A 15,070-nucleotide genomic window follows, 5' to 3' on the forward strand; every position below is an offset into this window, starting at 1 on the left:
TAAACATGTAAGTGTTCAATTTAAATTCAGGTCTGACTCTTAAGTTAGCCTCCGTGTTTTTGAATATGTGAAACCTGGGTGTGACTTTGCCCACTTTGGTTAGAGTGATAACTTTGTACAGCCCTGCTCCTGGCGTTCTCTCTAATTCTTTAGGGGTAGTTGAAGCTCTTTGAAGCTTTTCTACAGGAAGTTCTGGATGATGTACAAGCAGACACTTGGTTGTGTTTTGCAGCATGTGTTGGAATAAATTGGAGGTCTGTGAGTGGCTTGTAAACTTCAAACAGTGTTTCTCAGCATCGGCCTGAATGTTTTCTGCTGTAGGCTTCAAGCTGTGAGGGGGGCTTGGGATTTTCTCCTAGAGGTTGTAATGGTTAGAATTCTGCACCTGTTTCCACATGTTTGCTGCTCTTTATGTTGTATTATTATTATTATTATTATTATTATTATGTTTTTAAACATAATTTTTGACTGTTTCACAAAAAAAACCCGTATATTTAGACGTCACACTTAAAAACTGATTCACTTGATTTTGATTTTACTTTTTGTGGAATAAACAATAAATCAATCATAAAATAGCTGTTAGATTAAGGATTAATTGACATAATAACTCCTTCGTTTGTTTTGGAGAGCTAATCAGAGACCAGAAATGTCAGAGACTGCAGTACTGCAATCTTTTTTTTTTTTTTATTACCTCTGCCATGGAGGTCCTTTTTTTTTGTTTGTGTTTGCTTGAGTGTCATTTTGTCTGTAAACACCATAGCTTGAAAAGTTGTGAATCAAACTTTTTATGGGTGGAGAGTTGGGTCGTGTTAACAATCCATTAAAATTTAGCTTGCATCCACCAACTTGCATCCACTAGGTCAACCTAATAACAAAAGGCCTTATAACTTAGAAACTGATTCTTACAACTGTGCTGTGTAAGGTATAGAAGGTACTGTATAAAGATTTAAAATGTCTTGTTATATTCTCCTGCAAGACCAATAGATTAAGGTCTACGTGACAGTAATGCTATATAGAGATACTTATTATTTGGATAACAGGATTAACTTGTGTTTAAAAACATCTTACTTGATATTCATTACTAAACATTGAAACTAATGTGATAAACGCTGACCTGATTGTTACACATGTGGTATAGCCATACTCAGAATGATGTCGGGTATATTAAAATGGGCAAATAATGAAAGCCCACACTTGTTTTTACTGCACTGCAGATTTCTTAAAGTACCTTTTAAAAAGTACAAAAGTCAATATATAGAAAATGCGATACTCTCCGCTTCAAAGTAAATCGTTGCCCAGAGAGTGAGCTGGCTCGGTGAAGGTGTGCGCTCTCCCAGTGCTTCTTGTTTTGTTTTATTTTTTTAGATCTGCACAGTAACCTGGAACATCTCATTTTGAGATTCAAGTGGGAGTGTTAGCAGGACTTGTAATCTGCTGTCAATATAGAGAAAATGTGGAAGTTAATAACTATTTAAAATGTGTCATAAAACTGAATTTGAACAAAATTCATACCAGCAAATCAGACCTTTTAGAAATATGACAAATTGTTAGTGGATCTCTAATAATAAGCAGTGAGCTATAAATATCTGTTGAATGTGAGTAAGATTAGCCAGCACACCACAGAAGGCCAAGCCCCGTTGTACAAGGAAAACATCAAAGACTACTGAATGAAGAGTTTTATTTGCTTCAGTAAATGGAGCCACAATGAGTGGCTTCAAGGCCAGCCAGCATGCTGCAGTATTCGGCACTTCCATAAAACAAACACAATCTTTTGGATGCAACACGTTTGAGTTTCAGGAGGAATGTCATTGTGTCTTGGTGCTGCTCTACCTCGTGTTTTTGGTTGCTGCTTCCCTTCAGTCCTCTCAGTCCTCCCCTAATGAAGATGGATCATGCTTGCGTGCTGTAGAGTTTCTGTTTCTCCTTGCGTGGGACTGGCAGATTGTGGTTTATAAAGTGTTACTCTGTTTCGGTATGTTCATTCACTAACCACACCTCCTCCCTTTTTCTCTGCTCCTGTAGGTGGTGGCTAGTGACGGGGTGCGGGCTATGATGGAGTCGGCCCTGACAGCCAGAGACCGGGTGGGCGTGCAGGACTTTGTCCTGCTGGAGAACTACACCAGTGAGGCAGCCTTCATAGAGAACCTACGCAAACGCTTCAAAGAGAACCTTATCTATGTGAGTGGGCGTGGGGACATGGACATGTGTACTGCTATCATAAAGATAGTGACCTGTGTCCCAGCACTCTTCATAAGGATTTATTTTACATTTTAAATTATGAGTTCCTGTAATATATTACTTATTTAAATATTTATTCTAAGCCTGATGTAACTGTGTGAAAATGACCTCACTGCTGTCAAACAGAGCAGTGAGCCATGAGCCTTGTTTCTCTTTTGTGTGGACCTCTGAGGTTTGTTTGTTTTTCTTTTTCGTTTTTCTTTTTTTTTTTTAAAGCAGTATTATGTTGCACTTGGAAGAGGACAGACCTCTGAATGATGCAGAGATTATTTAGATTATTTATTTTTACCTCTGTCCACAAGCCGGCAAAGGAAAAATAATGTTGGGCATTGAGTTCTGAATTAAAAGCTCACAGCATGCTTGCCCAGGGTAAGACATGCAGTTAAGATGTCCATGTGTCCCTGATAAAGCTATGGTGTGATTCTCATCACACAATACACACTCAGGATCCTACTAACAAAGTGGTAGTAGTAAAAGTCCATCATTTTCATGTAATGTGACCTCACGTTTCCTTTTCCTTAGACATACATTGGTTCAGTGCTGGTGTCGGTTAACCCCTACAAAGACCTGGAGATCTATACCAAGAACCACATGGAGCGATACCGTGGGGTCAACTTCTACGAGGTCTCACCACACATGTAAGTAATGTCAGCGTCGGTCGATCTGACAGTGCACAGCTCAGACTGATTCAGCATGAGCTGGGTCTGAAGACTGCATTTGAGGTGCAATGTTGCATCCAAACTTTCATGGGTGCATTTTAGGCAGTCGGGGAGAAACGTGATGTTAGCTTACGACCTCCTCATTTTGAAACCTCAGGACCATAGTATTCAGTCTTCAATGGTAGTCACACTGTTGGAGGGCTACAGACTGAAATCAGAAAGCTTCCAGAAGTAGCACCCTTGTTCTTTGACTGCAGTTTTGTTGATAGTGACTGTACCATGGTTTGTTGTTGGCTTTGTTGTTTCAACTATTATGACATGGACGGTGCTGTCGGAATGAGGTGTTAACTTTATGACTGACTCTTAAGTAGCCCACGGCCTACCATCATAACAAATAGTGTTTTGCTCATCTTTGCTCCTGTGATGTGAAAGGCCTATGTTTGTGTGCCTGTCTGTAAATCCTGGATTATATAAATAATATCTTTGAGTGAAAGCTTGGGGGGAGGATTCCGTGCTGTTAGGTGAATCACATTTCTGAAACACTGACTGCACCATTCATGGTGGACAGTATGTTTACTGTGGTCATGTTTTTGCTCCTACAGCCTAAAAGAGGGAATTTGTTGAAGCTTCGTGAGGTTTTTTCCTGTCGATGACATAACGGCGTTCCAAATATTGCCGCAGAGCATGTGGGAATATTTTCTCTAAGTGCCAATCTTGCAGAGTCAACTAGCTTATAATGCTATGAAAGCCTGTCTGTCCTTGTATGAGTTAAAGTTTGTTTGAAAGGTTGCCACAGAAATGGTCAGAGAAACAATGCCGAGCATTATAAAGGCTCCCAGTGGCATCATCGAAACATTTGGCGAGCTTTCTCTCTCTGCTGTAACCACTGCTAGTTTTTTCTTTTTTCTCCCAACTCTCTCACCTTAAACACTCGAGCATGTGGGTAAATGTTTTCTCGGCCCCTGAGTGGAAAGAAAGATGTGCTTTGGCAAAGAGTTGTGGAAAGAAAAGTAAGCAAATGATGGTACCAGAGAGAGGGAATTCCTCTGACCTGAAGCTGACCTCTACAGTATAACTCAACGTATGCATACAAAATGATGTAGCTAGTGTCACGGGGCTGTTTTCTTAATATTTCCAAATAAGCTGAAACAACATGGCAGTGGTGATAGCAGCACAGGGCTGACAGGCTATACTGTAAGTGAAACAGGCTGTTTTCCACTCTGGCCTTTCTGCTTCACACGGGTAGTCTTCTATCTTTCCATGCTCACATGCCATGAGGCGCTGTCATACATTCCTAACGCAAGTTTTCCAAGTTATCCCAGCACAGCATTTTTTTTTCATCATCATGACTGAACAGTAATCATGTGTTTAATTTTATTTGCATTTCACCTCTTGATCTGCCCTCTTTTTTTTTCTTTTTTTTTAAAGAGTAAAATCGTCTTTAAAAATATTTATCATTGGTAATCATAACTATTGAAACTGTAATTTACAGTCATGATGAATTTATTTCTGCTCCACTCCTCCAGCTATGCAGTGGCAGACAACTCATACCGCTCCATGAGGACGGAGGGGAAGGACCAGTGCATTCTGATCTCAGGGGAGAGCGGTGCCGGGAAGACTGAGGCGTCCAAGAAGATCCTGCAGTACTATGCTGTCACCTGTCCAGCCAGCGAGCAGGTGCAGACGGTGAAGGACCGCCTGCTGCAGTCCAATCCTGTGCTCGAGGTGAGACATTGTGCCATTTTGGCTAAAAATAATGGCCAAAAATATTTTTTCTTAATTTTGAATAACTTAATTAATGATGGTGTGTTTAGATAAAAACCTTTATTTTGGAGGATGAAGGCAGTCCACAAGCACCGGAGCTTTCATGAGCGCTTGTTTAGGTGTCTCTATGTCTCAGCCAGATGTGTTCCAGATGTCTTTAAGTGTGTGTGCATGCCCTGTACCCTGTAATCTGTGCTACTGTCCTAGACAGACACCGCAGGGAGTCTAATGGCTGCGGCTTTCTCCTTCCTTTCCTGCTTTTTCCTCGTCTGTCAACCCGTCCTTATCACACTTGTTCTCTCCATTTTTCTGTTATCTCTACCTCTTTAATCTATCAATCATCGCTCTGCTCCTTATCCCACTCCACTCTGTCCTCCTTCCAGGCTTTCGGCAATGCCAAGACGTTGCGTAATGACAACTCGAGCCGCTTTGGCAAGTACATGGACATTCAGTTTGACTTCAAGGTGAGCACATCACGGTGATTTATACTGACAGCTACTTTAAGCAGTGCAGCAAGTAGAATCTCAAATGTAGCTGCTGTATTTCGACACTCGAGCATGAGAATCGATTAATGCATTATTTTTAAAAGAAACATAAAATATGAAAAATATGAAAATCCCCATGGAACCTGCATGTTAATATCAACCCCAAATCACACCTCAGTACCCCAGCCTCACCCTCTCTGCCTCCTCCCCTTCGTCCCCCCTCCCTCTCTGGCCTTTGTTCCGTCGGCAGGGAGCCCCAGTGGGAGGTCACATCATCAACTATCTGCTGGAGAAGTCGCGTGTGGTCCACCAGAACCACGGGGAGAGAAACTTCCACATTTTCTACCAGTTGATCGAAGGGGGAGAGGAAGACCTTCTCAGACACCTGGGCCTGGAGAGGAACCCGCAGCAGTACCAGTACCTGATCAAAGTAAGAACGTAGTACCTGAACTCGTGTTTGTGGTGCAGCTCATCTGAGTTTTTATTGAGCATCTTATCATCATGGATGTGATCATAATCCTTAGTGTTAGCAGTGTTAGTGCTGTCCATTCATGTATTCTAACTTGGTCTTTTTGGAAACTACAGTCAAAAAGAGTCCATCAGAAAAATTGCTATGCAGCTCCTCCTATGTGAAAATGCTTAAAAGTGTGTGTGTGTGTGTGTGTGTGTGTGTGTGTGTGTGTGTGTGTGTGTGTGTGTGTGTGTGTGTGTGTGTGTGTGTGTGTGTGTGTGTGTGTGTGTGTGTGTGTGTGTGTGTGTGTTGCTATTACAGAGATCATGAGGTAACCTAAGGTCCTCCTTGGATTATCTCATGACCAAACAGCACTAGCTTCAACATAGCTTGGCTGCTTTAAAGCAGTGAGGACAGCAGAGGAATGACAAGTACAGTTCCTAAACTGTGGGTTGGGGTTTTTTTGAGGGGTGTCTAGGATAGTAATCAACATGTTAAAAAAGAAAGGTTGCTATTAATCATAAAATAGAAGTGTTTGGTTTGGCTAATAAGACTGCATGCTACCTGCTCAGGAGGAACTGCTTTCTCACAATTGGATGGGAAGAGAAACATTGCTGATGAATAACTGGTTTGTAAAGATTCACTCTCTCTCTCTGCGACCTGCCAGAAACCACTGGCCTGCACTGTGTGCTTGTCCTAATGGGAGCTTGGCTAATAGCCTCACGGTACAAGGTGCGGAGGGGTCCTCAGGGGAGCGGTCTGCCTTTAAGGCACTAGCTGAACTCTCCCCCTCCCAGCAGCTACCGAGCAGAGCACCTCACATTTGTGTTTGTCTAAATAGGTGTTTAGCTCACATATAAGTAGGTGTTTACTTTACCTGTAAACAGCAATTTGCACATTAGCTGCTTTGTAGGGTTTGCTGGACATATTTAATAAAGGGGATGAAAAGCTAAAACTGACTGTAAATAAGCAGCATGTTTAAAGTGCTTTAGGTCGTTCACATGTTTTTCTTCTTTCCACAGGGAAACTGTCCCAAAGTGAGCTCCATCAACGATCGCAGTGACTGGAAGGTAGTGAGGAAAGCCTTGACTGTGATTGGCTTCAGTGAGAACGAGGTGGAGGTGAGGACGAAGGCCACGCTGGCACGTATTTAGTTTTGTAGGAACATATAAGTTTAGCATGGATAATCCAGTGTGCATTAATGCCCATGGAACAGTTTTTACTACAGGCTGTGCTGCAAACACTGAACTGTGTGTGCCTGAGGGGGTTGTTTCTGCTACTCTGTGGGCGTTTGTTGCTGAGAGTGTTTGTGTGATTTGTGTGTGTGTGTGTGTGGCTGTTATTCTAAAGTGAGATGTTTCTTGAGCTCAGCGTGGGAGTCTTCCTACATGTTCGTGAGCCTGGGCTCGCCTCCAAAGCTCTTTGAGATCCCACACTGCTCATAAAGTGAAGAACAGGTGTGAGAGTGTGTGTGTGCAGCTCCGGTTTGATACTTGGATTCCTGTTCTCTCCGGATCTTAACTTTAATCAAAGCAGCTCGTATCAGTCTCATAAAGATAGCCTCGGTAGTAACTTCAGGTTAATCTTATCACGCCACAACCCTTTGTTCTTCTCCTTTTTTCTCACTCCTGTTCCCTCCGTCTCTGCGTAGGAGCTGCTGAACATAATCGCCAGCGTTCTCCATCTCGGCAATGTGCAGTACGGCGGAGAAGACAGCAATGCCTGCATCACCTCTGACATACAGATAAAGTACCTGGCCAGGGTAAGACAATGTTAGGATCACGAACACGCTCAGCGCCACATAAAAGCAACAGGGCTTTTAGTTTTCAGACAAGTCCCTCATGGAAAGCAGAACAAAAGTGAAAACAGAAGGATTGAGTGTCACATATAAGGTATCCTGTATGAGGCAGACAAATTGCACATTTCTTTTCACTTCAAGCAAACTTTGACAAACATCTATTGAGCTGCTTTAGGTAATAATTTTCAGCAGTCTGCCGAGAACGTTAATAGCTATTCAAACTGTCCTATTCACTTGATAACTGCTTGTGCCTCCACACAGGCAGCAGTCAAGGCTGAATGCAGTCTGCTTCCAGACCATTCATCTGTCCCTTCTTCTTATGTTTAAATTTAACATAAACCTTAACTTAGATTCAACGTTGTTTTGTTTTGTGTTATGGGGTCAAAGGTTAAAAGTCCCTGTAACACGTCCGTCTCACTTTGTTAGTGCTGCCTTTTGGGGGTTTGAAAACATTCTGTGAAAAAGGTTGATTTGGACTGAGATGAGCTGGTTTGGTAACGGCGATCTGTCAAAACATTTTGTGCCATATAACGTTCACGTGCATATGAGGGAACATTTTCACACAAGGCGAGATTTTGGTTATAAAAGGTCAAAGTTCACCTTTTGCCCCAAAAGGCTGATTCTGTTCATCTGGACGTAGCGTTTTCAGTGCGAGAAACGTTTCGTCACCCATCCAAGTGACTTTTTCGGACTCTACATGTTCCTAACATGTAGAGTTGAATTCAGTATTATTGTCTAAGTGTCTGAATTCAGTGTTTCTCACAACTATATTTCTGCTGCTTACTAAATGTTTTCTAATCGGGTATTGCCCAAAAAAAAGAAACTGCCCTCACTTCTTCTGGCAGGTTAGAGCTGACTTTGTGGAAATATGGGCCCCGCTCTTTAATTTGTCAAGCATGCGATATGATCCTATCATTACTTTCCACAGAGAAGGCTCTCATTCATGCCTTTAGTCTTCCAGTTAGACCAGGAGTCAGACCTAATGTGCAGATACCAGAGCAGTGCGTCACTGCCGACCAGCAAGATGTCTGTGTGTGTCACCGTGTAGCTTCCTAACGCTGCCGTGCTTTTTTCCAGTTGTTAGGAGTGAATGTGTCGGTGCTGACGGAGGCGCTCACACACAAGAAGATCATTGCAAAGGGAGAGGAGGTGGGTTTGGATACACACTCTCATTGTGCGATAAGCATTTGTTTACAAAGCCTTCCTGTGTGTGTAATGTCTGCTCTAATACAGTGATTTGTCTAACTGTCCCTGCTGAGCCCCGTGTAACTCTGGTTTTGTCAGTCTTTGCTTGTCTGCACTTGTCTCTCACCTTCCTGTCTCTCTGTGTGTTTCATCATCAGCTGATGAGCCCGCTGAACCTCGAGCAGGCATCGTCAGCCCGGGACGCTTTAGCCAAAGCCGTGTATGGACGCACCTTCACCTGGCTAGTTAACAAGATCAACGCGTCGCTGACATACACGGTATACACACTCATACATACAGTTGATAATGTTTTCAGTTCACCGTACTTTTCTGTTTAACCTGGAGTCAGTTACTACATCTGCCACACTGATTACTGTAGCACAGAGCACATCAGTGTCCCTGTATTGTTACGGCACAGCTCCACCTTGTGGGCACAGTCTTGTATCATGTCCTGTAGTACCTTACTGGTAACAACTTGAACACAAATAGATTCAAATTAAAAGAATTTATAAAATCTGTTTTTGTTCCTGTTTTTTGCCCAAAATGTTTCAACGAAGACCATGAAGCTTTAAAGTTTAAATCTTAACCTGTGATTTTCCTTAATAAAATGTGTTTATTGATAAATTTATAAAGCTACCCTTAGTTTAACTGCACCAAAAATTAAAAATGTATAGACAAAGTTTCAAGCCATATCAAAAAGCGCACTAATAACGGCCATCATACATGCTGGACGCTGCACATGTTCATATACATTGAGTGCATTTCTTATTTCTATAGTTTCACATTTGTCATGAATATACACTTTTTTTTTTTTGTATTATCACACCTGTTACGTGAAATAATCCCATTTTCAAAAAAGAAAGAAAGAAAAGAAACTCTACCAGTTTTAGCTTGTTTTCTATTCCCATAAATTTAACTTTTATGTTTTCTTTAATTCTTTTATCCTCAAGAATTAATCCATCTAATATGAACCATTACCTTTAAATCTCGAGGCTTAAAAACAAACTTATTATAGTGCAGAAAACAAGAGGTAGACGTCTGGTTTTTTTATTTTTTTTAGCCAGTGAAAGAGAGTAGCTAACATACTTGGTTTTAAATTAAGTTTAGAGTCTTCCTCTAAATTCATTACTTTACAAATTCTTTTCCAACCTCTCAGTACATTAATGCCATAGCAGTTATCTATCTTAATGTTTTATTTCTGCAGAATATTATTCAATCCAGTTATTATATAAATGCTAGCACTGGTCTGATTTACTGTATTGCTCAACCTCATTGGTAGTATTGTTCTGAGCAGCATAACAGCAGTTTCTTTAGATGATGAAATGGTGTTTATTGTATGCTGGGACTTTCCTTTTCCTGTATATTACAAATGCGTTTTTTGTTTGTTTTTTCTAACAGAGCGACTCTTCCAAGAATTACAGTGTCATTGGTCTGCTGGATATCTATGGCTTTGAGGTCTTCCAGCACAACAGGTACAACTACCCCCAAATTAGCCAATGAATCCTTTTCCCCTTTTTGTGTGCTAAAAAACTTAGATGAACTCATTTGGATGTGTTCCACTTCCATTGTCGTCTACTCTGTGAACAGTGTGACATAATAAACTAGAATCAACATGTCTCCTTGCTTTGTCTTATCTGTCTCGTTTGTTGCATGTGTCAGCTTTGAGCAGTTCTGCATCAACTATTGTAACGAGAAGCTGCAGCAGCTCTTCATCGAGCTCACCCTGAAGTCGGAGCAGGACGAGTACGAGGCCGAAGGCATCACGGTCAGACACTGCTCTCTGTCTCAGTGCCCATACACCTGCTGTGATCGACCTGTTGTCATATGTAGTTTCCCATTAAAAGTACCATGTGTTCCTCAGGTCTGGTTTCAGAAAGCTTAGACAGTGATGGCCGTGGACCTTTTCCATATGTAAAAAACCTGCTGTTTGCTTGTTCAGCTGCAGCAAATGTACATGTAGAATTTTTTTCTCTTTTTTTTAAAAATTTTGTGCAGGGGTTTCCCTACTCTGTGCACCGCTCTGCTCATGCTTTAAAGATTTCTTATTTACTTTTTCCACAGTTTGTTTTCATCAGTGGGTCAGTGAGAGTTCAGGCTCTGCAAAGAGCTCCTAATGCAATTGTGTCTGCAGTTTTCCAAAGTAAAGCCGATAATTGAATTCACTGTTCTGCTTTTTTCCCCCTCAGAGTCTAAACTCAAAGTAATTTAGAGAAAGTGCACATATTTTTAGAAGATGCAGACCCATTAGAAATGAAGCCCTCTTATTGGTTGAGGTGAGGGAGGTGGGGGCCTTTTATTTACAGATTAAAAATTTCAACCTCTTAAGAAGATTACATGTCAAAACAGGTCTGCACTGAAAGATGTTTCAAGATGCTGACTGTTCTCCTCACTTACTCTTATTCTCCTCATTTATATTCATTGAATTTTGATTTTGTTTGGCCCTTCAGAACAAGAGCATCTTGTTTTCATTCTAATGTAAATGTCTGTGTGGTCAGAGAGCAAACAAGTTGTGGGAGAAGCTTGGATTCTCTTCTCAAAGAGTCCATTCTTATCTGATATCTCTCGCTCTCCCCCTCTCTCTCTGCCGTCTCAGTGGAAATAGTTTGACTGTGCTAACAGGTAACAGGACCTGCAACCACCACACTCAGCCTGGGGTGCACTGTGATTTTGATTCTTGTGCTTTCAAGTTGTTTTGTGTCTTGGTCTTATCAATTTCTGGTGGCAGCTCAGATTTTAATGAGAAAAAAATCTATTAATGATTTCTTTTTCCTATCTGTGCAGCAGATCGTTGAGCTGCTCAGCAATCAGTCATTTTTTTTCTCTTAATGATCTCTAACCATAACTTTTGTGCATTTCCAGTGGGAGCCAGTGCAGTACTTCAACAACAAGATAATCTGTGACCTGGTGGAGGAGAAGTTTAAAGGCATCATCTCCATTCTGGTGAGGAGATATGCTAGTCCCTCTCACTTATTGCTTATGTGGTCTAGAAGCAGAAATATTTAAAGAATCTATGGGTGAGCATATTAAAAAGAATAGTCTTTAGTGGAACATATCAGACAAACAGGAATAATCCATGCATAGACAAGCACATAGACTTTTGTCTCCAGCTTCTTATTTAGTGCGTAGGCCTGAGAGTGACAGTCGAAGCAAAAACTAAAAATGTAAAATCGGGGGGAAAAAAACAAACAAAGATGTGGTGAATTTGGTTGAAAAGTGACAGAACACTTCAGTCTGCAAGCTCCTCAGACAACAGCAGATTCAAACCACAAACCTCTTCCTGCAAGGCGAGCGCTGCTAACCACTGCGCACTGTGGGTCCAGTGTTGGCTGTTCAGTGACTGCTATAAAGAAGCTCACCATGTATCATCTATATTTAGATATGTTACTATATGAATGAATCAAACTTATTTTTTGTGTTTAGAGACATTTTAGGGAGAAAATCAAACATATACCCAAAGATTAAGAGGAAAGTTATGATTTTAAAATGTGAAAGGGAGATGTTCCTGCTTACCTCAGTGAAAATTACACCTTTTGTTAGACAAGTGAACAAGACCTTTTGTACCTGACCTTTAATACACAGGACACAACAGGCAAGTGTGACAGCCAAACTCTGAGAGTTTGTAGTCACAATATTTGACCTCTCTGTTCATGTGTCACAGGATGAGGAGTGTCTGAGGCCCGGAGATGCCAGTGACTTGACCTTCCTAGAGAAGCTGGAGGACACCGTGGGCGGACACGCACACTTTGTCACGTTAGTTTGATATTCTCTCTTCTCATCCACAGCTTATACAGTGTGATCTCACATAAAGTTCAGCTTGTCAGACTTTGAACTATTAAATGTATCCAGTTTATTTCCTGGTAAATCCACGTTGTTTGTTTGTGTTCTTCCCTGCAGTCACAAACTGGCAGATGCAAAGACCCGGAAGGTAATGGGCCGTGATGAATTCAGACTGCTGCATTACGCTGGGGAGGTTAACTACAATGTCAACGGTGTGTGTGTGTGTGTGTATTTATATATATATATATATATGTATATGTGTGTGGTTGTGTTGATGTGAGAGTGTACTGCTGTGAACAGTGTCAACATCAAAGTAGTGCTTCTTTTTTCTAAGTGGAAAAAAACAGCCAAGGACAGCATGACCTCGTGCCGTTGCATGTTTGTTATTGTGGTGAATTTGGCAAAGCAGTCAGGCATGTCAGACTCCTTTCCAGTACTAAATACCAGTACTGTTTGATAATACTCCCAGTAAATGGTAAAAGCTCTGAGCAGACTTACAGAAGCTCTAATACTTCACATAACAAAATCACATACATCAGGCCTGTTCTTGCACAGTTTGTTTGTAGCAGTGATGTGACGGATTTTTTTTATAAAGTTATATAAATAATCCAGTTTCTGACCATCTTCTTGACATTCAAACGTAACAAGTAGCAATTTTGAACCCTTATTCTTAATGTTGCCCTGGGTCAACATTTCAGAAGCAACAAGCTAGTTAGCCACAAATGCACTGTGTGAAAGTACTTCTTATGAAAATCCTGCTTACTTCTTATGAACCTTGCTTGAAAAAGGTTAATTCACCAATTTGGAAGGCTCACCTTAACAGAGAAAGCATACAGTTAGTAGTTACGTTATCCGTCAAATTAACCTGTAGTAGTAGTAAGTACATTTAGATACAACTCTAAATATATCGGCTTTATTTGCTATTAAGCAAGCTGTTAAAGGTAACCTATTCTGTTCACATTTTTAAACTTTAATTCAGTAACTTTGCATAATTCACAGTCCAAAATTATCCTTACGTATTTGCTTATCCCAGGACTTCATGCAGCCTTTTAGTTTAACGTCTGACTGAAACAAGACAACGTTCTTGTGACTGGATGCCCCTCACTAACAAAGTATTTGAATAGCAGTTGGCTGGGGCCTGACCATATTAGAGGTATCCACTTTGAATAATGTAACGCTGAGCCAAGAGTAGAAAGAAGCATCAGCCCGAACCCTAAGTTTCAGTGACTACTTGTACCTACACTGATCTTGAGCTGTTTGCCGTGGTTAAAATGAGCATTTACATTACATTACATTGTAACAGGGTCATATATGAAAGGAAATGAGGAAAAGTCACATAGATCCGCTTTAAGACCACTTTGAAAGATCCTCAATTGAACTTGTTACAGCTGGAAAATCAGAAAATAAAATTTTTATTTACTGTGGTATAAAATCAAATTCAGTATTAGAAAACTCTTCAGTCTGTCTAAATTGAAAATGTACCACTGTTTGTTTGATTTTTTTTTTATTAGTATTATTATTGTTTTAGCTCGCTTGCTGCATTGGGAGTTTTTCCCTTTGAAGGAAGACCAAGAAATAATCGGAGAATCTGGATTTTTTTTCTCTCACACATTTGAAGAAGAGAAAGTCAGAGCAGTGGGCCAGTGATGAGTGTTAATGTGAGGTATTGCATTTTCACATCTGACTCTTTCTCCTTTCAGGATTTTTGGACAAGAACAACGACCTGCTCTTCAGGAACCTAAAAGAGGTGAGACAGAGTTTAAGCGAACCATTTTCTCTCCCAGAGTTGACGTTCAGGCTAAACGTACCCTGCGTGTGTGTGTCTGCAGGTCATGTGTATGTCAGAGAACAAGATCCTGACGCAGTGCTTTAACAGGGAAGAGCTGAGTGACAAGAAGCGTCCTGATACGGTGAGATACCTCAGTGTCCATCTGTGCCTCCCTGCTTCAATTTCTGAGGTTTCCTGAGGTCTGCCGTGTTTTTCCTTGTTTGCGTCCCAGCATACTTTCCCACAGCAAAACAAACAGTGGTGTGTTTCCCCTCTCCAGTGCTGAGTGGGCGGTCTGATGGGGATTCTCTGTGGCTACCCACTCACTGAGGAATTCCCTGACACTTGTATGTCCTCCATGCACGCTCACTCACACAGGACCTGTCACAGGCTGGCGGGTTAAGAGTCCCAGTACTCCACACTGGGCCCAGTGTTCAGTGTCAGCTGGGCTTGCCGTCACATCGCCGCCCCCTGCTGACGTTGCTCTTCTTAGCTCATCCTCTCTGTCAGCAGGCTTCAGTTTGCTCTTCTCCTCGTCACTTTTTATCTTTTTAAGTCTTTGCTCCATTTGCCACCCAGCGTCCTCTTGCCTTCATCTCTCTATCCCCTGCTAACCACCTCTCATTCATCATATTTCTGTGTCTGCCCCTCCAGGCAGCCACCCAGTTCAAAGCCAGTCTGGCGAAACTCATGGAGATCCTGATGTCCAAGGAGCCGTCGTACGTGCGCTGTATCAAGCCCAATGACTCCAAGCAGTCAGGTATGGTTTCAAGTCCTTTTTCTGTTAATGTAGTGCAGAACACGATAGAACGCATTCTTTCAAATGTTGTTGTTAAATGTTTGAATCGATTGTTCGCCTCATTCGGTGACAGCTAATGGATCACGATTTCATAATGATCTCATATCCATCATCAGTCTAAAGAGCTTGGAAAGAAAAGCGTCTGG

At 41.4% G+C, this 15,070-nt stretch overlaps 1 protein-coding gene across 3 annotated transcripts in view; it reads left to right on the plus strand.

Annotated features, from left to right (window-relative positions):
* The window catches only part of LOC146618292 (unconventional myosin-Ic-like), a 61,078-nt gene that overhangs the window by 38,089 nt on the left and 7,919 nt on the right, over nucleotides 1-15,070 (plus strand). For all 3 annotated transcript variants that reach the window (XM_085371541.1, XM_085371543.1, XM_085371542.1), the window contains 17 exons: nucleotides 2,023-2,178; nucleotides 2,761-2,876; nucleotides 4,424-4,622; nucleotides 5,045-5,125; nucleotides 5,397-5,576; nucleotides 6,620-6,718; nucleotides 7,249-7,359; nucleotides 8,473-8,544; nucleotides 8,739-8,858; nucleotides 9,979-10,052; nucleotides 10,240-10,345; nucleotides 11,440-11,520; nucleotides 12,239-12,330; nucleotides 12,475-12,569; nucleotides 14,058-14,104; nucleotides 14,187-14,267; nucleotides 14,780-14,885. In XM_085371541.1, coding sequence (XP_085227667.1) covers nucleotides 2,023-2,178; nucleotides 2,761-2,876; nucleotides 4,424-4,622; nucleotides 5,045-5,125; nucleotides 5,397-5,576; nucleotides 6,620-6,718; nucleotides 7,249-7,359; nucleotides 8,473-8,544; nucleotides 8,739-8,858; nucleotides 9,979-10,052; nucleotides 10,240-10,345; nucleotides 11,440-11,520; nucleotides 12,239-12,330; nucleotides 12,475-12,569; nucleotides 14,058-14,104; nucleotides 14,187-14,267; nucleotides 14,780-14,885 — 1,816 coding nt within the window. The remainder of the gene's footprint in view (nucleotides 1-2,022; nucleotides 2,179-2,760; nucleotides 2,877-4,423; nucleotides 4,623-5,044; nucleotides 5,126-5,396; nucleotides 5,577-6,619; nucleotides 6,719-7,248; nucleotides 7,360-8,472; nucleotides 8,545-8,738; nucleotides 8,859-9,978; nucleotides 10,053-10,239; nucleotides 10,346-11,439; nucleotides 11,521-12,238; nucleotides 12,331-12,474; nucleotides 12,570-14,057; nucleotides 14,105-14,186; nucleotides 14,268-14,779; nucleotides 14,886-15,070) is intronic.

Source organism: Diplotaxodon limnothrissa, linkage group LG14, assembly GCF_057381915.1.
Source record: "Diplotaxodon limnothrissa isolate DT_005_m linkage group LG14, D_limnothrissa_male_GT1.1, whole genome shotgun sequence".
Lineage (NCBI taxonomy): Eukaryota > Metazoa > Chordata > Actinopteri > Cichliformes > Cichlidae > Diplotaxodon > Diplotaxodon limnothrissa.